Source organism: Carassius auratus, chromosome 20, assembly GCF_003368295.1.
Source record: "Carassius auratus strain Wakin chromosome 20, ASM336829v1, whole genome shotgun sequence".
Taxonomy (NCBI): domain Eukaryota; kingdom Metazoa; phylum Chordata; class Actinopteri; order Cypriniformes; family Cyprinidae; genus Carassius; species Carassius auratus.
Window position 1 is genome coordinate 3,676,679 of NC_039262.1, and position 25,676 is coordinate 3,702,354.

Consider the following 25,676-nt stretch of genomic DNA (forward strand, 5'->3'; position numbering starts at 1 on the left):
TAATGGCCTTTAGCAGCATAAAAACTTTATGCATAGCATCAAAAAGGCAGGGAACTACAATAATCATCCGTGCTTACAGAGTATCATATTGTCAGTGGGATACTGTATGAATGACAGACTGTTCACCCAATGTGAAGAAACATCCATTTTTGTCATTTAGAATAAGTTTCTGCATTGTGATACTGTACATCACATCACATCAGATCATTGACACTCACACAATACTGTAATATCTATAGCCATACTGACGTTTACTGTATGCATACATGGATTGGTCAAATAAACAATCATGAAAGTTTCAGTGCACATTTCTGTTTTATATACACAATGTTTTGTGTTACAAGACATAAAACATATTTTCTTTCCAAAAACACGTACAAGATGTGGTCACCTGTAAAATCCCTAATCACTATCTCCCCCCAAAATTGTCTTTTGCATAATAGGATAAACCTCTTGAAATATGTCCAGGTCATATTTTACCCTAAAATTTAAATAATATAATATATTTAGCATAGAATGAATCCTAGCATTTAATTTTTTGTATTGTATTATTTTAATAGTTTTATACCAATAATAATAATTGTTATTATTAAAATTATTTCACATTATAGTAATCATCGTTTGAAAGGGGAATGTTGTTAACACTTATGAATTTTTTTTACTTTTGATTTTGGGTGAAATGTGACCCGGACGTATTTGAATATCACAACTGAAAATCTGAAAGGTTTACCAAATTAAATATCTAATAAGAGGACATTTTTATTATTAAGATTAAGTTCAAAAAATGAGAAAAAATGGTGAACCTTATGATTTTAGACTCACACTGGAATGTTTTAAACTACAGGATGAAGTGATCTGTATTTGACTGTATTTGAGTCTGTTTTGTGCTTTAATTATTGACTGATATTTACAGTATGTTCATGTCAGAGCTCATGTCATATATTGTGCCACTTGTATAGATTATTTTGCCAATGCTTTATACAGATGAGTTTAGATTCTGTTAAAACAAAGCATCAAAGTTTTGGTGCTGCTGTAAATGAAGTCCATTCCCAACAAAAATATCTATATACTTCAGAAATATTTTCCTTTCTCTTGGTAGATTATAATAGTAATTTGTGCATTTTTGAAGGAACAGGAACATGGATATTTCTATTTCTATTTTTAAGATTCATTTTGAACATCATTTGAGTGTCAGCTGGTCCTAGTTTTCTCTGTTATCTTAATGCTCAATGATTATGACAGCAACCTGGGAAACATATAAATGTGATGTCAACACCAAAGCTGTTAAAAAATTAAACAAGAACAGTCTGAGGCACTTACATTTCTATAAAAAGAAGAGGTAGTTGCAGCAAAAATAACAACAACAGGAATGCTTTTGTTGATCCTATCTTCATATATTAAATATGATCTTACATGCATTAGATAATGTTTATTAAATATCCAGTAGGATTATCAAAGAACATGTATTTTTTGATGTTCTCATGTCATTGTAACAAGGTTCAACACAGTCTCAATAGGAAGGAAGAAGGCAGGGGTCGGCTTGTTGCTGGGACACTCGTTTATTCAGTAATACAAAATAAGAAAAACACGATGCCCTCTGGGCGTAGACAGCAAACGATTGCTTAAACACGGTCAATAACTTCAATAACTTTAAAGCACTGTTGTAGCTTCCCTAGTGCAGAACGAGGTCCCAGCGTGTCTCTCTCTCCTTCTCTCTGCGGTGACTCGGCTTATATCCGGTCTCTCCACGCCAATTACTGCAATCAAACACACGTGTTCGTTAATTGCATTTGACCTACTTACGCCTCGCTCTGCTCCCTCCGTCTCTCTCCCGTTGCGGATTCCGCTAAACCACGCCCCCCTCGCCACATACCCCCACCGCCCGACTCAGGCCGGGGAGCCGTCCGGCCTGCAGCCTCCCCCCCCCCCCTCCTGGAGAGGAAGTCAGCCACAGCCATCTGTACACCCGGCCTGTGGATCACCTGAAATTTAAATGGCTGTAAAGCTAGATACCACCGGGTGATCCGCGCGTTGGTATCTTTCATGCGGTGGAGCCACTGCAGAGGAGCGTGGTCCGAACAGAGGGTGAACTCCCGCCCCAGGAGGTAATAACGGAGGGTAAGAACAGCCCACCTGATCGCTAGACATTCTTTTTCTATGGTGCTGTACATCGTCTCTCTCTTAGAGAGCTTCCGACTGATGTACAGCACCGGCCGTTCTTCCCCCTCCACCTCCTGGGACAGGACTGCGCCCAACCCTCTGTTCGACGCGTCTGTCTGCAAGATAAAGGGGAGAGAAAAGTTAGGTGCATTCAGGAGCGGTCCGCCACACAGGGCAGCTTTTAACTGGGTGAAAGCCTGCTGGCACTGCTCCGTCCACTGGACCGTATCTGGTGCCTCCTTTTTAGTTAAATCAGTCAGCGGGCTAGCAGTATCCGAAAAATTAGGTACAAACCTTCTATAATACCCTGCCAGCCCCAGGAACTGTCTAACCTCCTTTTTGGTCTTAGGCCTTGGACAAGTTGCAACTGCTGCCGTCTTATCAATTTGGGGACGCACCTGTCCATGACCCAAGTGGAAACCCAGATATCTTACTTCCACCCGCCCAATTGCACACTTCCTCGGATTAGCCGTGAGCCCAGCCCTCCTCAGCGTCTTCAGGACCGCTCGCAAATGCTGCATATGTCGCTGCCAATCCCCACTGTAGATGATGATGTCATCCAGGTAGGCGGCGGCATATGCAGCATGCGGACGGAGAATTTTGTCCATGAGACGCTGAAACGTGGCTGGAGCCCCGAATAGCCCGAACGGAAGAGTGACAAATTGGTGTAACCCGAACGGCGTGGTGAAAGCTGTTTTTTCTTTGGTCATGGGAGACAAGGGGATCTGCCAATAACCTTTAGTTAAATCCAGCGTCGAGTAAAAGCGAGCCGAGCCTAGCCGATCAAGCAATTCGTCCACCCGGGGCATTGGATATGCGTCAAATTTTGACACAGCATTCACCTTTCTATAATCCACACAGAACCGCACGGAGCCGTCTGTTTTAGGTACTAAGACGATCGGGCTCGCCCAGTCACTGTTGGATTCTTCTATTACTCCCATCTCTAGCATTGCCTCTAACTCCCCCTGAACCACCTTTTTTTTATGTTCAGGTAATCTATACGGCCGGCTGCGAACTACCACGCCCGGCTCGGTCTCAACATGGTGCTGAATGAGATTCGTTCGACCAGGCAGGGGCGAGAACACATCAGCAAAGGCTGCTTGAATGGACTTGATATCAGTGAGCTGCGATGGTGAGAGGTGGTCTCCTCCAGGGGCCAGAGCGAGAGATTGGGATTTTGAACTCGCTTCTGGACCGAGATCCTCCTCCCCACTCACTACCGTCGCCAGCAACACTGATTCCGCCTCAGACCATTTTTTTAATAGGTTGAGGTGGTATATTTGATGTGCCCCGCCCCTATCCGTTCGAGCTACCTCATAGTTAAGATCCCCAACCCGCCGTGTGACCTCAAAGGGTCCTTGCCACTTCGCGAGTAACTTTGAACTAGAGGTAGGGAGTAATACAAGCACTTTATCCCCCGGTGCAAATTGACGTAGCCTAGCCCCCCTGTTGTACAACCGACTCTGTTTGTCTTGAGCCTGCAACAAATTCTCCATGGATAGCCGCCCCAACGTGTGGAGTTTTGTTCTCAGGTCCATGACATATTGAATTTCGTTTTTGCTAGCAGAAGGTCCGTCCTCCCAAGTTTCTTTAAGGACGTCAAGGACCCCGCGGGGCTGGCGCCCATAAAGAAGCTCGAAGGGGGAAAACCCCGTGGAGGCTTGCGGGACCTCCCGTACAGCGAACAAGAGGGGTTCTAGCCACCTATCCCAATTTTTGGCGTCTTCCTGAACGAACTTACGAATCATGGATTTTAATGTGCGATTAAATCGCTCGACCAGCCCGTCTGTTTGTGGGTGATAGACGCTTGTTCGAATCGATCTAATGCCCAATAATTCATAAAGCTCGCGAATAGTACGTGACATAAACGCCGTGCCTTGATCGGTGAGGATCTCCTTTGGGATCCCCACCCGGGAGATTAATTGAAACAGTGCACTCGCCACACTCTTCGCGGAAATAGAGCGGAGAGGCACTGCCTCAGGATATCGCGTTGCATAGTCCCCCAGAACTAATGCAAAGCGGTGTCCTCGTGCTGACCGCTCTAATGGCCCGATGAGGTCCATGCCAATTCGTTCGAAGGGGACCTGCATTAATGGAAGGGGGCACAATGGTGCTTTTGGGGTGGCCGGTGGATTCACCAGCTGACATTCACGACAAGCCGCGCACCATCTGCGCACATTCTCGTGAATGCCCGGCCAGAAGAAGCGGGCCATGAGACGGTTTAGTGTAGCCGCTTGCCCTAAATGCCCGGCCATTGGATTACAATGAGCCGCCTGGAAAAGCATTTCCCGGCGGCTTTTAGGTATCAACAACTGGGTTGTATCTTGCTTTGTCTGGGCGTCTTGGGTCACCCGATACAACCTATCTTTTAAAATTGAAAAGTAAGGATACGAGAGCGGTTGGTCAGGGAGGAGAAGCTGTCCGTCGATCGAGCGAACCTGGTCAAAAGCATTTTTTAGCGTCTCATCGCGGGACTGTTCCAGGGGAAAATCATCGCGCTCCGGGAGGATGTTCCGCTCGGGAGCACTCGGTTCCCCTGCAACAGGTTCCGGTGGTTCCGGTTCAGCCTCTCCCACCTGCGCAACCGCTACTCCATCCCTCCCTTGTTTCCCCCAAGAGCCATCCGAACATAAATACCCCAATAATTCATTAAACGCGGGCCAATTCGTACCCAAAATTATCGGATGCCTGAGGTGCGGGTTAACGGCCACCTCTACTCTATGTTTTTCTCCCCTAAATTTAATATCCACAGGCAAAATAGGGTAATTCACCACTTCCCCGTGTACACACCGAACCCTAACCATGCGGCTATTATCCAATGCCTTCGGATGAATCAGGCTTTGATGGATGGAGGATTGGTTACATCCCGAATCCACCAAAGCCTGATATGTACCCCCCCTGATACTCACTGGTATTTGGTATAAGCCAGCCTGATCGAGGGCAGCCTTTGGCGCGTCGGGGACCCGGATCAACGTCCCCACTTCCATCACCGGACACCTATCGATAAAATGCCCTGGGTCCCCGCAACGCCAACAGGCCGGCCCAGACTTTACCGCCACCCTGGCGGCAGGAAGTAGGTCAAGCGATTGGCGAGGAGAGAGCGGAGAGGCCGGGGCCTGGGGAACGGATCCCATGGGCGAGGTCCCACCCCTGGGAGGAGCCCTGGGACCTGCTGGTGACTCAGCCCCGTAATTCGTCCTCCACCTCGGGGCTAGCTTCGACGGAAGCCCCCCACGGGACCTGGGGAGAGGGACAGATTTAGGGAGAGAGAGGGGAGGGGAGGAGAGAGAAGAAGAGAGAGAAGCAGATGGTAAGGGGTCGCCGACCCCTGGACACGCCACCATTTGGTCTTCCGCCAGCTGGATGGCCTGGTTCAGCGACGTCGGGCGGTGGCACTGGACCCACTGCGCTGTCTTCCTTGGCAGCTTGGCCACGAACTGCTCCAGTACCACACGATCGATCACGTCCTCGACGTCGCTACTGTCGGCCATCAACCACTTGCGGCAGGAATCCCGGAGCTGCTGTGCCATCACGAAGGGCCGGCCAGACTCTTCCAGGGTTAGAGTCCTGAACCTCTGGCGATGTTGCTCCGGAGTCCGACCGACCCGCTGGAGGATGGCACGCTTGAGGTCCTGGTAGGCCAGGAGGTTTTGGACTGGCAGTTGGTGAGCGGCCACCTGCGCTTCCCCGGACAGCAGGGGAATGAGCCGCAGGGGCCAGTCCGCAGGGGGCCACCCTCGAGCCTCTGCCGATTTTTCAAACAGGTCCAGGAAGGCCTCCGGGTCATCCTGAGGCCCCATCTTGTTGAGCGGCAGAGGAGATGTCTGGTCTTTAAACGAAGGGGTGGCCCGGGCCTCCCGGTCTACCCAGCTCCGGAATAGCTCGCGGTCTTCATGCTGGGCCCGGAGGAGCGCCTCGAAGCGTTTGTCCTGCTCCTCCTTGATCGCCAGCATGTGTTGATGTTGTTCCTGATGAAGACCGGCGAGCGACTGGATGATGTCCGCAAATGGCGTACCTGACGGAGATTGCATGGCGGCGATGCTCTTCTTCCTTCCCGGGTTTTCGGCACCACTGTAACAAGGTTCAACACAGTCTCAATAGGAAGGAAGAAGGCAGGGGTCGGCTTGTTGCTGGGACACTCGTTTATTCAGTAATACAAAATAAGAAAAACACGATGCCCTCTGGGCGTAGACAGCAAACGATTGCTTAAACACGGTCAATAACTTCAATAACTTTAAAGCAGTGTTGTAGCTTCCCTAGTGCAGAACGAGGTCCCAGCGTGTCTCTCTCTCCTTCTCTCTGCGGTGACTCGGCTTATATCCGGTCTCTCCACGCCAATTACTGCAATCAAACACACGTGTTCGTTAATTGCATTTGACCTACTTACGCCTCGCTCTGCTCCCTCCGTCTCTCTCCCGTTGCGGATTCCGCTAAACCACGCCCCCCTCGCCACAGTCATTTAGGCACATTTATTAAATTATTCATTGCACTGACACCCCTCCATAAATAGATCAGAAGAAAAAGGTGTTTATGAATAGTTTTGAAATGAATAATTTCTGTTCTGTATCATGCCTTATTTGTGATTTTGCTCATAATGGTTTTATTTATTTTTAAATGCTATAATGTAATATAAAATGTAAATAATAAAATGCATAATGATTATTTGTGTTTCTGGTAACAGTCTTATTTGTTTTTAAAGAAGTATGTTGCTTTGTTTTTGTTGAAGTGTGTGTGTGTGTGTGTGTGTGTGTGTGTGTGTTTATATATACATTGCAAGTAGAACTGAAAGTGTTTTGTAACATTCCAATTGAATCATCAAAGAGGAAATGAAAGAAATGTACATTTCACATTCGCTGTTTTCATTTGAAGTCAACATGAACTCAGATAAACCCTGTTTACTTCATTAATATGTTTTCATGTGAACGATTTTTTAATGGATGTTATTGCAAAGTAAATAATGTTATTGCATCTGAAATAACTTTTCGTTTTGGAAGATGTTTTGGGGTATTTTTCAACCCTTATCTATCTCCATACATGAGCTAATCAATGGATCAAGTTTTACATTTTACAAGGATCATTTTTGATTTTTCAAAGGTCTTTTTAATATGGTGTTCTAAATAAAAACACGACATATTATGAAAGTAAATTGGTTTGTGAATGCCATTTCTTGTTGACTTCACAATGCAAACTTTTCCAGAAGTTGAAAAAGTGTTGATATATTAATAAACGCCAGCCTGCATTTGTTATGAACGTGTGTAATTATGAGCCATTCAACTTTATCTAAAGTTGTTTTTGTAAAAAAAAAAATTATATTGTACATTTAGGTTGATTACAAATGCAACAAAGTGAGAAGTTGTCGAAGAAGCTGAATATGGTGCGTCACAAGTGTGTAAATATATCACTAAAAGCCAGACTGCGTTTGTTATGAAGAAATGCAATCACGTGGCATTCAGATTCATACAGACATTTCTGTACCATTCTGTTCATTTTATATTTGCAACACCATGTTTGTGTTCTTATGCTAACGCTATAATGAAGTCTCCACGCAGGATCCATTACGGTGCAGTGAATGGTGGTCGTGACCGACACAGCCCTCGTTGCGGTGAACAATCAGTACTGGAAAATACAGCGCGTCCTGATAGGCCGGCGGAGAAGGTGGGCTCTCCTCATTGGTCGACTGATCGGCCAAGCATCGCGTGCTTTCCGTCGGACATCTGGGATCGTTCAGGCTACTACTGTGACTTCGCAAGCTGCGTCGCGAGCCGTACAAACGGCCAAGAGAGAACCGGCTTCCACTGAAAGGTAAACGCGGCAAACGCGGACTGCTGCTGTTGCAGATGCTCAATGCGCTGCGTGAGAAAATCGACGAGCTGCTTATAGACCGATGGCAGCGTTCACAGTTCTGCCGATATCCACCGAAGCCGTTCCCGCCGGCCGCACCGATGCCACGCGGCGAAAACGTGTTGCAACTGGACTGCTGCACCAGATCCATGAGCACGGTTTCGGAGTAACTGGGAACGAGCTGTTGGTTGGAGCGAATGTGCCACTCGAGCTCCGTGCTGTCGATGGTGTTGACCCTCGGGATGTGACGACAAAACGGACGCTCATCCAGAGGCGTAACAGCGACATAGTCGAACCCGAAAAGCTTCTCCACGTGGTAGTGAACATACGCCGTGCGGTACTCCATCAAAACCCGCAACGGCCAGGATAAAGTCAACACCGCCGCTAACCAGAAGCTACACTGCGATGCATACCAAGGCAAGCGATCCAGAGCCGCGAAAGCAAGCATGTATTCCTTAAACTCAACGTTTTTTAGATGCATCCCTTCACGCGCTTCCATATAATCATCCAATCCTTCGTTCTCGGTGAAGAACCGTGCTCTTTGCGTCAAATAGGAGTTCTCGGATTCGACATTGGCGAAACTAAAGCACTTCGTAAAGCGCAGCTTAGTCACCGGGAAGCCTTCGAGTCCTGTGAGGTGTCTCGAGATGTCTTTAACCCCACAGTTCCCGTAATCGAACTCGGCCTCCGCGACGTGCGTGTTGACGCGCTCGTGGTAAACCTGGGTGGTCGTGTAGGCGTCGCCGTTGCGATACCGCGTCACTTGTCTCGTCCGGCGTATGTAATGGTAACTTACAGCCTTCCACCAGATGCACGGCGTGGCTTGTTGCATGCGTTGCACGCGCTCGGCGACGCTCTCCAGATCTACTTTAAACTGGAGTTCATTGAGTGTGAAGCAGTGCCAACACTCCACCATATAAACCATGTAAAGCATGACGAGGAAAGCCACCGGGATGTAGATGTAGCCATTGGAACAAGGACTGTCGTGGTACAACATGGACTTGCCTTTGAAAGCACTTTCGAAGGTGAGGCGCGTGACCTTTGTGACCTGGCACCAGGTCATCGCGATCACGCAGCAGTACATCAGCAGTGACAGAAGGAGGCATTTCCAGTGTGAGTCGCGACACAGGGACTTGCTCAAAGACTGCTTCACTGGACGTTGCTGTAAGATATGAATAATAAAGAGAAAGAGAGAAGTAAAAAATCTTTGGATGCTCTTCACACTAAGAGAAAATGTTGTTTGGGAACCAAAAATGGTTGTTCTACACTCTTATAGGATTTGAGGTGAAACATGAGTGCACTGCTTCTACACTCTTAAAAATAAAGCATTATTGTCTTTAAAGATTCCAGGAAGAACCTTTATAATCCATGGAAACTTTCAATTTGACAGAAGGTTATTTAGATTATTAAAAAGCAATTCACATCGTTTATTGTAATAACTGTTCACTGAGAGGGAAACAAAAATGGTTCTTCTGTGGCATCAATGCAGAAAAAAAATGGAACCATTATTTTAAAGAGTTGTAAAATTCTTCCAAACTTCTTCACTTCTTTCTTTAGAAGATTTCTGTGCATTCAGTCCCAGGTCTCTAATCGTAAGAAGAAAAAGATTGGAAGGATCTGAGGACATCTTTTTCCAAACATTTAACTACATACAACCCAACAGTCTTTTTTTCTCACTTCTCAAATATTTATTACAATATACGCTCACTTCAAATATAGTGTATTAAACAAATTGATCATAATGCACAATATTTCCATCTAACATGTATTTTGAGCTACAGCTCATCATATCAAAGGAGTGTTTTAGTTAGCAGTAAACCTGAATCTGTTCCTAGATTCGTGTTGATGTTATTTATGAACATTTTACACCGGTTATTTGAGTTAATCTCTCAAAACTATGGCACCATGCCAGTGTTAGCGCTGACAGTGTCTAGTAAACATGCTGAAGATGCGAAACGTGGAGGAACAGACAAATCTAATGAACTGATTGAGTTATTTACACTGGAACGGTTCTGCGTTGATGGCTCTGGAAAAGCTTTTACTTTGCTGTTTCTGGAGTATGTGATTGCATGGCTGTCTTATGCCCTTAACATGGCAGCTGGCATTAAATAATTGATGATGTTCTTCCATAATTATCTGCTCTACCTTTTACCGTGGCCCTTGGATGACTGCAGCTCTCAGCGGGGACCACCGGGGTCTCAGCCATTAATATGCGATGCATTATACTCTCACTTGTTTGTCTCATCGCATTCTTTGTTATTTGAGGGAATTCTGTTCTTCTGAGTTGGCATTCTAGAAAATCAGTGTGAGGTTTAATCTTAAATGGGGAAAACAGATGGATTAAAAAAGCCTTGACTTTCTTAAAAACAAAATGGACTTTTCAGGATTTTGCCAAAAAAAAAAAAAAAACATTTAATGAATAACCTGGTGTCATCAGGAGACCAGTGAGTTTGAGGTTTTACAGAAATATTTGCATGAGTTTCTTGAAATAATAAAGTTATTTTGCATAGTTAGAATAAACCAAAACACCCTAACCGGGGTTATTAGCTAAAACTATTTCGTTTAAAACTAATACTTTTTATTAATTTTTGAATTATATTTTGTTTTTATATTAAATTTGTTACATGTTAGTGTAAATGGTCTAAATAATTTATTTTACTAATTTTTATTTCAGTTTTTTTTTAAGTTAAAACATTGTATTTTAAAATATCTCAGATAAAGTTTATTTTATTATAAGTACTGCAGGGTTATTTTATTGATGAACTATAAGAACACTGGCAGGCAAAACAAGATTTCACATTTTTGTTTAAATTTAACTTGAAGCACATAACTCAATCTAAATAATTTTAACTAAAACTTAAAAACTACTGAAATATTTAATAATAAAATAAAAAAAATGACAAAAACAACTGAAATTGTTTACCTCTGAATGACCTTCATAAATTGAGTTAATTTGATCTTTCGTCTTGAATATATGAATTAGATTCCTTCTATTTGGCCAATACAGTTAAACAAATCACTTTTCATGGACTAAAAGTGTTCATGCTCATCATTTCTAGCCATTAATTATTGAGCGGAGAGCTTTCAACTTAAACACTTCTGAGGAAGTAATGATCAAACCGGTTAATCACCATCTTTTAGCAGCCAAATGAAGCTTGCATGAGACGAGAAAACACTTTTTCTCACACTTTTAGGTTAAAAGTAGCTGAAGCACTAGAGACGAATCTGTTCTGTGAAGCCCTTCAGACAAACAAAGCCTCTGTATTGTGCTCAAGTGAAAACTCCCACTCTTATAAAGTGAGGACTCTGCTGCTGTGGCTCTGTATATTTCGGGAGGTGCAAGCAAAGTGTCCCACTTTCGTTCGGACTATATTAGCGCTCTGGTGTTTAGTAACGTGACATAACAGAGGCTGACCTCACTGCCAATTCATGAGGTTTAGACCATCAGGGAGACACTAAACTGTTGCTAACATGTAAGCAAGAACTTCACAAGCAAACTAAGTTTTGTGAATTTTCCAAAGTCTAAAATATATATCATAAATAATTACTTAAATGAAAACTAAAATAAAAACTTAAATCCTACTGGGTGATTTTCACAAAATGCAGGTCAATTTAATGTTTAATAGATAATAATAATGCCATATAATTGACGTAATTTATGTAAATAAATCATGAAATAATTTAAATAATTAAATGAAAATGAAAATTATTTTAAAGTGCTAAATTTTTTTGCAGATTTTGTACATTCCTTGCATAACAATTAAGCATACTCTTAAAGGATATTTAAATTATTATTATTATTTATACTAATAATATAATTCATTTAAATAAATTATACAGTAATATTTTTTAATAAAAATATAATTACATTATTTTAATAACAATCAAGCATACTGTTACATTTAAATGATTCTATAAATTATATAATAAAACTGTATATATAATAATTTATATAATAATTCAGTAATTATTTAAATGATGCATTCTTAAAAAATTACATTATTTTCATAAAAAAATATATATTCTAACTAAAAATATTTAAGTGTTTTTTTGCATTATTTTCATAACATTCAAGGATACTATGTTATGTATATGAAATAAAAAAGTCATAACACATTAATATATATATAAATAAAAAATTAAAATAAATAAAAAAGTATAAGTTATAAATAAAAGCCTCTGCTAAATTAATAAATATAAATATAAACAATATTTTACAGCGTTTTTTTATATAATTTGATTTATGTACATATTTAATTTTTTTCAATTTATTTATTTATTTTTATTATTTTTACGTTTTATCATTATTATTTTATTTGGTGGTTAAATATGACCATGACATTAAGTTTCCTGATATTAACTCTATTACTGTCTGTCACGTGTAATTGGTTTACACTGTCTATTATTACAGTAGTCTTCACTGTATATGAATCTTTGTGTTTATACTCACACACACAATTAAACATGAATCGCACTGCATTAATTCGCCTTTTCTGAAACACTCCGTTCTCTTCCGTCGCGGTTTGTAAAGGTTTCCTCACCGCTTCCCGCGGAGCGTCCGTCTGCTCGCGGAGGACATCACCGGCGCTGCTGTCCGTCACCGGAGCCGCTGGAGACATGATGAAGAAGAAGAAGAAGAAGATCCTGGAGCATCACAGCCATGTGTCATCCATCTCCACGGATCTTCAGCGAGGCAGCATCCTTAGAGACCGAGACTGGAGGGACTCCGCGATCATTCCCCTCGGGGTTTGTGTTCTGGAAATAAAAGGAGAGACGCAGAAACCGTGTGAGGATAAGAAGCGCATCCACGAGAGCACGTGAATGACAATGAGAGAGAGAGGGAGAGAGAGAGAGCGTCGTCCTTGACTTCATCCGGTTTTCCATTTCTTCTATAAATGTTTAGTTCTCCCACCATGACTAGCCTAACTAGTGTAATTAACATGATACTCGATTTAATTAACTTACATTTTATCTTATAATTGATTTATATAAGACATTTATAATAATGTGTTCTGTTTATTTTATCAAAACAAAATTGTTTTATCCAGTTAAAATTCAAAACATTTATTCGAAACATATTTGTATTTTCAGCCTATCAGTAATAACCAGATTGGATGTGGTTTCATTACCATAAAAGGAGTTACATAGCCTAGAATAAATGCATAAATTACGCAGTTTTTTATTTATTATTATTATATAATGTATCATTCATTTTTGTCTATTAATTTATATATATATATATATATATATATATATATATATATATATATATATATATATATATATATATATATATATATAAAAAATCCAGTAAAAAATAAATATATATATCAAAAGCTACATTTTGTTTGCTTTTTTCCAGGACAATATTCCGCAAGTTCCTGTTTATCACCATAAAATGGATTGTATGTAGAATATAAAAACCATAATTTCTGCACATGGTTATTTTATAATTTATTCATATAAACTATACATTTTATAATTTATTTTTATTTATTTAATAAAAATAAAATAATTGTATTAAAAATACTTTATGTTTGTATTTTCAGCAGAATATCAGCCTATTAATAATTAAGTAATTTATTAATAATTAATAAATAATAACCCAATTTGCATGTTCCCATTAATCACAAAAATAGAATTAAAAAGTCAAATTCTGTAGATTTCATTTAGTATTTATATAAAATAATATATATTTAACATATTTTCTTCTGTTTATTAAAATAAAATATAATTTTATCAAAAACATACATTTAATTTATATTTTTCAGCACAATATTATCTTCTTAATCTGTATGTTCCCTTTCATGTTACATGAAATAAATTAAATTCTGTACGATTTATGTATTTTATAATTTATTTCAGATTTTATCAAAGTACCATAACATTTTATCAAAAACTATTTATTTTTATTTATCGGCAGAATATTAACCTAGGCCAAAAATCATTATAGAACCTTTTTAGCATAAAAGGTTCTTTGGAGTTGAGGAAAGAACCCTATGGTTCTATATAGAACCCCAATGAATCCTTTTTTCTAATAGTGTGTTGTCATAACGTTCACCTTGGAGATTGAAAATGCAGGGAAAGAGTAGATATAATTCATGTTCAGCAAGATTAACCACAATCTGATGTGATCCGACCACCTCAGAGAAAACCAGTGTTGAGCTGCTGCAAGAGCTTTTGAAGCACAGCAGCTGTGGTCAAAGAGTTCTCGTGTGTTCTGATTGGTGGATGATGACGATGATGATGATGAGTGGATAAAAACTAGAGCAATCAAATAATGAGAGAGTGATCTGCTCACCTGGTTATGTTCGTGGATGTTAACGTGGAAAGCAGTTCGGAATGGAAATATTGATATTTTATTTGTTAACAACATACTTTTCGTACCTTAATGTCAATAGTAGCGCTGGCGGTGTCATTTGATTTGGATGGGAACTTCCGATTGTGAATCATTTGTGTCAGTTCGGGAGTTCAGAGCGTGATTAATTTGAGTCAGTTTGGGAGTTCAAAGCAGGTTTGCAAATCCTTTAAGTCATTTTGGGAGTTCAGAGTGTGAATCATTTTAATCAATTCAGGAGTTCAGAGCGGATTCCTGAATCATTTGAGTCTGTTCGGGGGCTCGGAGCGGGATCGCGAATCATTTGAGTCAGTTTGGGGATCGCGAATCATTTGAGTCAGTTTGGGAGTTCGGAGCGGGTTCATGGATCATTTGAATCAGTTCGAGAGTTCGGAGCGGGTTCGCGAATCATTTGAGTCAGTTCTGGAGTTCAAAGCGGGTTCGTGAATCATTTGAGTCAGTTTGGGAGTTCGGAGCGTGAATAATTTTAATCAGTTCGGGAGTTCGGAGCGGTTCGTGAATTATTTTAGTCAGTTTGGGGACCGCAAATCATTTGAATCAGTTCGGGAGTTCAAAGCGGTTTAGCGAATCATTTGAGTCAGTTCGGGACTTCGGAGCGGGTTCGCGGATCATTTGAGTCAGATTGGTGATCGCGTATCATTTGAATCAGTTCGAGAGCTCTGAGCGTGTTCGCGAATCATTTGAACCAGTTCGGGAGTTCGTAGCGGGTTCGCGAATCATTTGAGTCATTTTGGGAGTTCGGAGCATTAATCATTTGAGTCAGTCTGGCAGTTCGGAGCGTGAATCATTTGAGTCAGTTCGGGAGTTCGGAGCGTGAATCATTTGAGTCAGTTCGGGAGTTCGGAGCGTGAATCATTTGAGTCAGTTCGGGAGTTCGGAGCGTGAATCATTTTAATCAGTTCGGGCCCAGATAGCAAAATTAATCTGGGCCAGATCTGGCCCAGACACGTCGTAAGTTCTGGGCCAGATCCACGCAACAGACCTGGGCCGGTGTCTTTTGGCACAACGGGCCAATACCGGCACGGATCCGTTTTTCCTTATCCGGACCAGAACTGGGCCAACCCCGGATTCCTTTATGGCAATTTGGCCCAAATGCGGGCCAGATCAGGTCCAGTTCTGTTTTGGATCTGGTCCAGAATCATGCCGGATCAGGGCTAGCTCAAATTGTAGACCGTACATCCCCCCCCACACACACGCTCTCTCTCTCTCTCTCTCTCTCTCTCTCTCTCTAAAGTAGTATACATACAATATCTAGAATTTAAAGAATCTTGTCATATATATTATCTAATATCTTATGGTCTCATGCCACTGAATATTTTTCTTTAGGTTTTAACATGAAATGCTCAGGCAATTAAATGTTGAAAGTACTACTTTAGATAGACAATTAATTTAAAACACCTTTTTAAACTAAAATACCACCTGATAAATTAGTGTTAGCACTAAATCACAGCCACTACTTCACAATAATCATGCATTCAAAAAAACTAATTGGAAACAAAAGATTAAAACAGTGGTAAATAATAATAATAATGCTATGTTTATTTTATATAGCACATTTCATACAACTCAAGGTCGCTTTATAATGAAGTACAAATAAACATGACATAGAAAGATGACAGAAATTATAAAAATAAACTGAGAATGGTAATAATAGAAGTCAGGGAAACAAGTGACAAAAAGATATGTTGGTCTTCTTTCTTGAGTAGAAAGAGGCAGCAAAAAGCTGCATCAAAAAAATGTTCATATTATGAACCGCAGACCCATCATGAACCAAACAGAACGGGTAGCAAAGCAATGGAACAACAAACCCATTCACATGTGCGATTTAATTCCCATGAGATATCTGCAAACAAAAGACCAAAAAGAAAGCTGTTAGTTTTGTTGAGATCTATTGAAGCACTGTTCAGAGACAGTCACAGACAATGATTAACATGTGAAATACATGTTGTCTTCAGCGAAGGCTTAACTGATAGATGGATCCTGCATTCCTAATGCTAGGTACACACAAAGATAATCAGGCTGATTTTGGGCTGATATCCCCCTTCCGACAATCCTAGCTATGTCCTGATTATCTTGATGGTTCTACAGATTATCTTATCATATTTTCTCTTGGTGTGAGGTGTGTTAAGAGTGTCCAAACCTGATTGGAAGAATGTTGGACCCGCGAATCATAAATATTCAACATGTTTAATATTTATGATCAGAAATCCTGATGTGTGGGGGGAACCCCGATGACAAACACATGTACGCTCTGGAGATTATCACGTGAAACTAAACAATATCCAATCAGAAAGCGAGATGAAAATGTGGTCTATCACATTTTGAAAATCATATAAAATGTAAAGAATCTTTTGGTGTGTACCCAGGATAAGGTGACCATTAGTTCTCGGGAAACCACCCTGATGGCTAGTAAAATGCGAAAGCCTCTTATGCTGTTTATATCTGAAATTTACCTCAGTTAATGCCTCTTTGGCTCTTTCACGTTCTTTCCGGCCGCCGCCACGGTCAGAGGCAAGATTGAACCAACGGATAGCGTAAGAATCGATGTCAGTATCTGCTGCTCCGGTAGAGGACGGGTTACTCCTTACAGCTCCTGATGAAAAACAAAATATGTGCAATAAAAAAACTTCCCCAGACTACTAAGCTCCTAAATGATAGTTCTTCAGTTATACATTGTCCATCAATTAAGGGATAAATGGGTATATCAACGATTTAAATATTCATTTAAAGGGAAACATATACCGGCAAAACAAATCCAATACTCCTGATGATACATTGAGGTTTTATTAATTTGCTGGTATATGTATTACTCTCAAAGTGACGGTAGCATTGACTTCCATTATAAGAATTACAGAGGACCACAGCTTCATTTAAACATCTTTACGGTTCAACAGAAGAAAAAAAGACACCTACATCTTGAATAGCCCGAGAGTGAGTAAATTAACAGAAAATTAAACATTTGGGGTGAACCATTCCTAGAAATTAATTTTAAGAAATAGTAATATCTTAGCCATAAATATTATTTAGGTTGTGGAGATGGTTTATGAAATACTCTTAACACTCAGCTTCTTGGTATCGTATTATACTTACTGATCAACAAACTTCTTGTGTGCATTTCTTTGAAACACTTCTTCCCATTGACTCCTTTCCAGTTAATTTTTTTAGCTACTGAATCTGAGAAAAGCCTATGAAGTATGTTCCAGGTGATTCTTTTGGTGTTTTGTCCTCCAACAGCACCCAGAGCAGATATCTGAAAAGACAAACATATATTATATAAAACTGTATCATTCTATTTTCTGTTTTGATTAATGATCTGAAAATATAGATGAGAGCAGTGAATACTTTATAAGCACAGAATAAATTTGTACAACAATTGTGAAGTAGCATTAATAATAATAATAATAATAAATAATAATAATAATAATAATAATAATAAAATAATAAAAGACACACCATGTTTTGTTTAGCCCGTGCGTTTCTTGAATCTTTAAGCCACTCCTCCAGCTCCTCAACTTCAGGCATAGTGGCCAGTGGAACACTGATATTGTGAGGCATTTCAGCCACAGGATTTTCTGTCCCCAGTCGTGCAGCAAGATTACTGACAGCAAAGGCAAGCTGTGTTTGCTGTTCCTTAACATTTTCTAACAATGTTAGAATGTGCAGCTGTGCAGCTACAAAAAGAGTTAAGAAAGCATTTAAAGACCAAAATTACAAAGTTTTCTTAATATATATAATTAGAAAAATTGTAGAATGTTTTATATTTAAAGGATTTTACCAGAGCAAGGAATAGGTCCAGTGCCCATCTTCCCCAGTCTAAACGTGGGCCTGAAGGAATGCTCCTTTGACATTTGAGGCATGGCAGAGATGTGGCCCATAGAGCTTGATGGCCTGTCAGAGGTAGGTGTAGCAACTGGAGGCACTGAGACCAGGGAGAGACAAGATGAACTCATAGTTTTTGCCCATATGTAATAACTTTGATGAGCAAAGATTAAGCAAAATAAAATATTTTACCTGTATAATATCCATCTTCAAGAGGCATCAGATTGGGGACATATCCAACAGAGCAGTGGCGTAGCGGACTGGAAGGCATTCCAGCTGCATTAAAGTGGACAGGTGGTGCTGCTGTGAAACATGAAAATGACAATAATTAGATTTTTTTAAGTGAATAACACATCATATATTCAGTATCATACTAATAAATCCTTCAAGTATGAGTCATGAGTCACTGAGGACATGAAGTTACATTAACTGCATCAGTCCCATAGAAGTAACTTGACTTAATACTGTTATGTTAATGTTACAACTAAACAGTTAGATATTAACAAAAAAATTGATTACAAAATAATTTATTAATAATTAATGGAAACGCAGGAATGTACCAGTGAAAGAAGAATATTCAGTCTGCCTCAGATCTGGCAGAGGTCTAATGGAAGTCTGGCAGGTTTCAGTTGATGGTATGTCAGGAGTAGGTGGAGGAATAGGTGGCGGTAGACAAGTGGAGAGATTGTGGTATCTCCTCTTTATACCACCCTCTGGCTCACTGTCAGAATCTGTATCACCAAAGATTTGCCTAGCAAACAAAAACAAATTACAATGGACCATAAAGATTTTTTGGGCATCAAATATCAACAACTTGATTTAAAAATGTAAGAACTGCTTATACTCAACTAAGCTAAATATTAAATTAGCCTACTAAGCCTGTACTAGGAATCTTTACTTCACTTGACATCTGTAGTACTGCAAGACACAATAGTCACTATACAAAGAATCCATTGCTTGCTTTGATAATTAGAGCCAATTACACCATAGCAAAAAACATGTTTGCCCAACCTAATATGTTAGCTCTATAGTAGTGTTGTCAAAAGACTTCCAAGTCGGTAATGAAAATTAAAAAATATGGCGATAACAGCCTTTCCTTCTAACATTTTGAGCACTGTTGAACGGGTTCTTTAAAATTTCAGTACCGACTTTTTATCAAAGTCTGTACTTATGACAACAACACACTATAGTTAACAAATATATTTCTAAATGTAATTTCGAATGGTGCATGTGTCAGTCTTTTAGAATATGAAACCTTGGCTTAATTTTTCTCTTCCTAATGACTTCTTCCTCATCATCTGTTTGTAACTCAGAGGTATTACAGGTCAGTGAGGCCCTCAGTTTGTCTCTTGCTTTAAGGTAATCACCTGATCAAAATTGACAAATAAAAAAATGATTACTCGCATGCAGGAAATGATGACTGTGTCAAAAATGCATCACTTTAGACAAAGTACACTATCAAATCCATTTTGCAGTATTATCTAACCACTTGAGTAATTACTGTACTAGTGTACTGTATTATTTTGTACATGGGGGTGGGGTTACAGTGCTACACTACTATCTCCTTATAGCAACAACTATGACATGTGACAAAATATTTGGCTGGTGTTCCAAATCCCTCAATTAATGGCAGAAATGAATGACTATTTTGACAGAAATAGACCATTAATAATTAGAATTTTAAATCTGTTTGTTTACAGAGTTGGTGTATTTCATAACACCTGAATTATGTTTGTAAATCAGATTCTTACCAGTTCTTGAGAGGACTCGGACATCAAACTTTTTCCAGTCTTCTCCTGGCTCTTCACATTTTTGGATAGCTCTATTTATGCGTTCATCACTTTTATAATTTGGCCACCAAGTGACACCATCCTCAAACCACGACTCGGATATAATGTTGACAGTTTTTGTTTCTGTAAATTCGATGAGTAGAAACATCTAAAAAAAAGAAATTGTTGCAGAAATTATTACATATTTGAAAAAGTTATCCATTAGACACAATATTTGAAACACTCCTTTTGACATTTTCTTTCAATCAATATATTTGGTTTTTTTTATTCTGTTATAACCAGCATAGCCTGCCTTTTCCTGTAAAGATTCAAAATTGTAGATGCACAAGGAACACCACATGTAATCCAGTGTTACTCTTAATAATTTAATTTCATGGTTAGAAAAGCTACCACGGTAGAGTAAACAGAGAATTGACAAACAAACACCATCATTCTCTCACTCACATCTAGAAATCCTACAATACTAAATTAAAAGTTATCTACTCTGTGGAGTTTAATTGTAAACAAACAACTTTACATGTGTAAATTCATTCTCAAGGTCTCACAAATATGTGGAAGAAAAAAAAAATTCCTTCCCCGTAAATGGTAGGTAAACTAATATCAAGATAAATATTGGCATTGTATGATATGGGGAAAAAAATCATGATAATATTTTACGGGGGGAGTACTCTGGGTTCTGGGCCCAACTCTTTACCCCCTCTAATTGTAGAGGAGTGTAAACTTGTGAATTAATGGAAAATGTTGTCTCAATTAGGTTGCTGAAATTAGTTGTGACATAAGTTTTATTATTATTTATTGTGGATACTTACAATGTACGTGTACAGTACTTACATTATATGTCCTGATCACTGTGATTATTGCTGCTGTACAGATCAGCATAATAATCGCTATCATAAAATGCATCACAAGGTAAAATTCCTCTGATGCACAATAGTATGCACAAAATAAATTCTAAAATAGAAAAAAGCAAATATCACACACTCACCAAATCTCAAAACTGTGTCCTTTAGGAGTCATCCAAAAACCCTACATTGTCAAAATCCACAAGTTTCCAGAAACCTTTGTGGAGTACAGCAGCTCTTCGTCAGTTCCGAGTGTTAAGTCAGTCTTTAGTCAGCATCAATTGTTTTGTCTCCCGCCACTCTGCCCTTAACCCTCACCTTTTACAGCCCCACCTGCCCACATAGCAACACTGTGATGGCCCAGATCCAGCCCATAAGGAATGAGGAGCTAGCTTGCATTTGGTGTTGAATGACGGACCTTGGGTGATCCACACCTGTTTTCCAGATCTGGGCCACAAGCAGGCCATAGCAGGCAAAGAGCAAAGAATAAACCAGACATGGACCTTATCTGAGCCACACAATCTTATCTTAATATTAAATATGGGGTCACCATTCCATACGTGCTAGATGAGTGCTGGATCTGGGCCATCACAATGTTGCTGTCCCAGAACTAATCCATCTCTGCACTATAACTTTGGCTGTGCAAGAAGGGCATGACAACAAATCTATCTTTGTAAGGAAGGAGCACACACTTGTGCGAGATCTGTGATATTTTGGCTACCCTAAACGGTCCTGTTGGATGAGAGACAATGAATACTCTGAGAAAATCCGAGCTCATTGGATAGTTGTAGAAATTGTCCATCTGTGTTAAAACTTTAAACACTACATATATGCCCTCGACAGACTGAACAATGTTATAGATAACACATATGTCTTTGTCTATAGCAAAAACATTATCGCCAGTGGAAACTTTAATTGACCACTGTTCAGTCTGCAGCTGCCTGTATTGTGCTGTAGCTTGAAGGCCGTCGGGAACAGGTCCAACATAATGTTGCCTTCTTAAAGCTTTACAGGGGAGCTCGACAGTTCTGATGTCTTCAACCTCTGATAACCTTCGTATTATCTGTGCAAGAGGAAATTCTGGCTTTCTCACAAACTTCTTCAGTGTATTGAGGTAATTTTCATATGGAAAAGCTGAGATGGAGTCTAAAGAACCATGCAGTTGTGCATCAGCTGACAAATGGACCAAGCCATGCACATTATACACTAAGCCATCTTTTCCATAAAGCTCCCCAAAATGACTTACAAATGTTGTTAGTAGCATTTTCGCATAATTGTTAAACATAGAACACAGCTGAGGACTGACAAGGATGCAAATACCAGTATACAATAACATAAAGTTATTATATACATCACAATCTAAATGTGGTGCCAGAGCAACAGAGCCAGTATACAACAGAAACTGTCTTAGTTCAGTAGCTTTCCAACGGTCTAGATCTCTCAGAGACCTCGGCTTCCTTGCAAACTCAGCTGGTATGTACGCACGCATCTGAATTAGACTTTGAGAAATCTGATCAACAAGACTGGAGGACAAGCGAAACGTCAAAGGACCCCTGAGCCAAATATTTAATAATCTCCTTGTGACACCTAAACACACAAGGTGCATGTAATCTAAAGGGAATCTAGACACCATGCCCACATCTAGACCAGAAAATCCATGTGGTCCATGATGATGATGCTCCTCATCAACTCTGTCTGAAAATGATGAATCAGTCCGTAAAACAAAATCATTTCTGGGGTATGTCATTCTGTTGTTAACATAAACACCTGGCTGGCAACACTTATCACATCCATGGTATCCATTGTGAGCTTTCGTGTTTTTTACAAAAGCTCTAGCAGGAGTATCGCATATAACAGAATCTAGTTCAATGAAAACCTTTTTTCCTCTGAAAAAGAACCCTTCCTGCAGCTGCTTTAACTCATGGGTAAAATCTCTCAAAAATTCATCAGGGGCATTTGGTTTTTTAGTACCACTAAAAAGCCCAATGACAACAGGTTCTTTCATTGGGAAACTCAAGAGAAGTCCTAAAATGGGCCATAACTGTAAATTAGAGCTCTTAAATAAGGGTAAACCATCAATATTGATTTGCAATCTAAAAGTAAAGCCATCTGCAATCTTTCCAATTATTTGGTTCAGGGTGTTATGCATAGCTGTCAGAATTCCTCTATAATGATACAAACCACCACATTTTTGTTGGATTTTGTATTCAGTTTTTGTTTTAAGGATGGTTCGAGCATCCTTAGGCAATTCTGGGTGGTACAATCTCAACAAAGTAAGGAGGGCTGTGAGGGCTACTAAAGAAACACCAAACTGTACAGACCAATTGGCTAAACTTTCAACAAGGCTGACTGGCTCATCTGCAAATTCAGATTCTGATTCAGAGTCAGACTCTGAAACATGTTGTCTTTCTGTCACTTCTCCAATATCATCTGTGCAAACAAAATCTAAATGGTCATCTATCTGAGGGAGTCTAGAGTCATTGTTGCTTTGGGTGTCATTTGTGATGGAATCTGTTTCAACTTTTTGAGTTTGAGTTGGTTCTGATTCTAATAGACAGTCTTCTGCAATGTCATGAAGTCGTTTCTCGAGGGAAATACGAGCCCTCCGTCTGACTCCAGAGCTTGTCAAAGGCGGTTCCCTCCTTTTCATTGTGTCTAAAAGATTAATTGTGACAAAAAAAATCCTTCCATTGATTAATTTTTTTGTTGACAATCAGAAAATTAATTAAATTGTTATTGCCTTAAAATATGAAGCAGCACAGCTGCCAATATAGATAATCACTAATGTTTCTTGAGCAGCAAATCATCCTAATTATTATTAGAATGATTTCTGAATGATCATGTGACATTGAAGACTGTAGGAAATTCAGTTTTGATCAGAGAAATAAATAAAATTTTAAAATATATTCAAATAGAAAACTGTTCTTTTAATAATATTTCGCAATACAACGGTTTAAATGTATTTTTTTTTATTAACGCTACGGTTCTCCAGTGGTTAATAAAAAGAACTGCATGCATCTTGCGGAAGAACAATGTAGCCGGAACTACTTCTCAGATTATGACGAGACACGCAGGTCCTGCGACATGAACCAGTCTAAAATAGTCCCTTTATAAACACTTACTACAGGTGTAACGTGGAAATTCACAATAAGACAAAAACACGGTTTGGAAAATGGATTCATAATGTACTTGCATATATACATTATGTACATTTGGAACAAAAAAGTTACAGACTTCAGCTTTAAACAAATGCAGTCTTGGTGAACACTGAGCAGATTAGAGACTTCTTTCAGAAACGTTAAAACATGTAAATATTTCCAAACTTTTGACAAATAACCTACTACTAATATATATATATATATATATATATATATATATATATATATATATATATACATAAAATATCTTTTAAAATGAAGGTCTACGGGAGACATTAGTTAGTTAAGCCTTGACATAATTATCCTATCACTGACATTACCACGCAGCACATTAAAAAAAATATTAATAATAGTTCATAAATAATAAATAGAAGCAGTTAAATTCGTCAATTTCAAATAATTACAGTCCTCTGGACCGTCTTCATGTTAGCATGTTCTCCTCTGATAAGTCAGCTAATACAATTCAAAACCGATCAAAGGAGCAAAAAATAAAAAATAAAGTTAAAGAGTGCACAACATAAAAAAGACATTCATTCATCAATAGTAGTTTGAGCAAACTATTGCTTACCTTTGTGAAGTCTGAAGTGTAGGATTTCGAGTGCCGACTGGCCTCTTCTAACTGCAGAAAGAAAAATCGCGCGCTCGTATCACAGATACGGCCCGAATCTGCTTTGCGACGGTTGTTCCCGCCTACTAAAACCCGGACACGGGCTGGATCCGTATTAGAGCAGTGGAACGGAGGTGGTTGTAACGCGGATTTGCCGGTTTAAATACGGATCCGGCTCGGAGTCACCTGCTGTCTGGGGGAGCTCATAGTGAGATCGCGAATCATTTGAGTCAGGCAGTCGCTGGGATTAATGGTTGGAGAAAGCAGACGGAAAGATGAAAAGGAGACTAAAGGCAGCCAGACAGCGATTTTTCATTCTTTGTCAACACCAGAAAAAAAAAGAAAAAAAATCCTGACCAAATGGAGGTACCCCTTTAGCTAAATTAGCTGTTAAATTAGCTCAGCGTTTTCAAAGTGTGAGACAGGACAAACCTGTTTTGTGCCCATCTTTTTAATTCCTTTATTTATTTACCATACACTTGAAACAAAACAGAGACACATTTAAATGTAAGCCTTGCTTAACCGTTTCATACGTAAGTTTAAAAGTTTTTCAAGGCGACCATTATTGATCGTAGTATCGCTTTATGGTTCCCTTGGAGACGCTTCATTCATTGCTTGTCACACTGCAGCCAAAATAGTGCTGAATGACTGATGATCTTCTTTTATTTCCTTTTTTTATACAAAATTTCACAAATAAAAAAAAAGTTAGCTATAGCAGGATTTATCTGATATTCCGATTGTCAAATATGTGCAAGTGGATGTGTTTTGTTGTTCAAACACCTTCATAATGATCGCGTTAGTTGAGCTCAGAGCCATATGGTTGAGCGGTATGTGCAACGTATTTTAGATATCTATCTTATTAAAATACCTAAAAACGTACATTAGGCTATTAGGAATTTGCCACCACCGGTTCAATTGAGATTATTATTATTTATTTATTTATTATTATTTTTATTTTTGTTCTTTTTGCATGGAGTTTGCAAAGTGACAAAATGAAGCAAAGCACAACTAAGGTTAACGTTAGTCCACACTTGTATTTTCTGTTTCTGAATTTGATGTTATCAGAGGCTAAATGCAAACACATTTTTTAAATCTACTTTT

At 39.5% G+C, this 25,676-nt stretch overlaps 3 protein-coding genes across 4 annotated transcripts; all 3 read right to left on the reverse strand.

The window, feature by feature from the left end:
* Window positions 1-1,233: 1,233 nt before the first annotated feature.
* On the reverse strand, window positions 1,234-6,270 carry LOC113037888 (uncharacterized). Its single transcript, XM_026195216.1, has 3 exons — window positions 5,070-6,270; window positions 1,972-2,276; window positions 1,234-1,246 (listed from the first exon to the last, which is right to left on the reverse strand). The coding sequence occupies exons 1-3, from the start codon at window positions 6,189-6,191 to the stop codon at window positions 1,234-1,236; spliced, it is 1,440 nt and encodes a 479-aa protein (XP_026051001.1). The 5' UTR covers window positions 6,192-6,270.
* Window positions 6,271-6,557: 287 nt separating this feature from the next.
* On the reverse strand, window positions 6,558-13,115 carry tmem151ba (transmembrane protein 151Ba). Its single transcript, XM_026290477.1, has 2 exons — window positions 12,543-13,115; window positions 6,558-9,163 (listed from the first exon to the last, which is right to left on the reverse strand). Exons 1-2 carry the CDS (start codon window positions 12,618-12,620, stop codon window positions 7,688-7,690), a joined length of 1,554 nt encoding a protein of 517 aa, XP_026146262.1. The 5' UTR covers window positions 12,621-13,115; the 3' UTR covers window positions 6,558-7,687.
* A 2,822-nt stretch (window positions 13,116-15,937) lies between these two features.
* LOC113120582 (uncharacterized) lies at window positions 15,938-25,439 on the reverse strand. 2 transcript variants are annotated; one of them, XM_026290487.1, is made up of 10 exons: window positions 24,537-25,439; window positions 19,930-20,116; window positions 19,434-19,545; window positions 18,739-18,929; window positions 18,371-18,481; window positions 18,135-18,278; window positions 17,813-18,030; window positions 17,450-17,609; window positions 16,813-16,952; window positions 15,938-16,202 (listed from the first exon to the last, which is right to left on the reverse strand). In XM_026290487.1, exons 2-10 carry the CDS (start codon window positions 20,114-20,116, stop codon window positions 16,185-16,187), a joined length of 1,281 nt encoding a protein of 426 aa, XP_026146272.1. In that variant the 5' UTR covers window positions 24,537-25,439; the 3' UTR covers window positions 15,938-16,184. The 2 variants fall into 2 exon arrangements, with proteins under 2 accessions (XP_026146272.1, XP_026146273.1); XM_026290488.1 differs by lacking the exon at window positions 24,537-25,439 and adding an exon at window positions 20,954-21,195.
* Between the last annotated feature and the right edge of the window lie 237 nt (window positions 25,440-25,676).

Bases quoted from the DNA above. Each gene is read 5' to 3' on its own strand.
- LOC113037888 (XM_026195216.1), bottom strand. From the start codon at position 6,191: ATGCAATCTCCGTCAGGTACGCCATTTGCGGACATCATCCAGTCGCTC. The intron at 2,277-5,069 runs GTGAGTATCAGG...TTTATCTTGCAG, and splicing joins CTGGCTTATACCAAATACCA to ACAGACGCGTCGAACAGAGG.
- tmem151ba (XM_026290477.1), bottom strand. From the start codon at position 12,620: ATGTCTCCAGCGGCTCCGGTGACGGACAGCAGCGCCGGTGATGTCCTC. The intron at 9,164-12,542 runs GTGAGGAAACCT...CATATCTTACAG, and splicing joins CGGACGCTCCGCGGGAAGCG to CAACGTCCAGTGAAGCAGTC.
- LOC113120582 (XM_026290487.1), bottom strand. From the start codon at position 20,116: ATGTTTCTACTCATCGAATTTACAGAAACAAAAACTGTCAACATTATA. The intron at 18,482-18,738 runs GTACATTCCTGC...CATGTTTCACAG, and splicing joins TGAATATTCTTCTTTCACTG to CAGCACCACCTGTCCACTTT. The intron at 18,279-18,370 runs GTAAAATATTTT...CCCTGGTCTCAG, and splicing joins TGAAGATGGATATTATACAG to TGCCTCCAGTTGCTACACCT.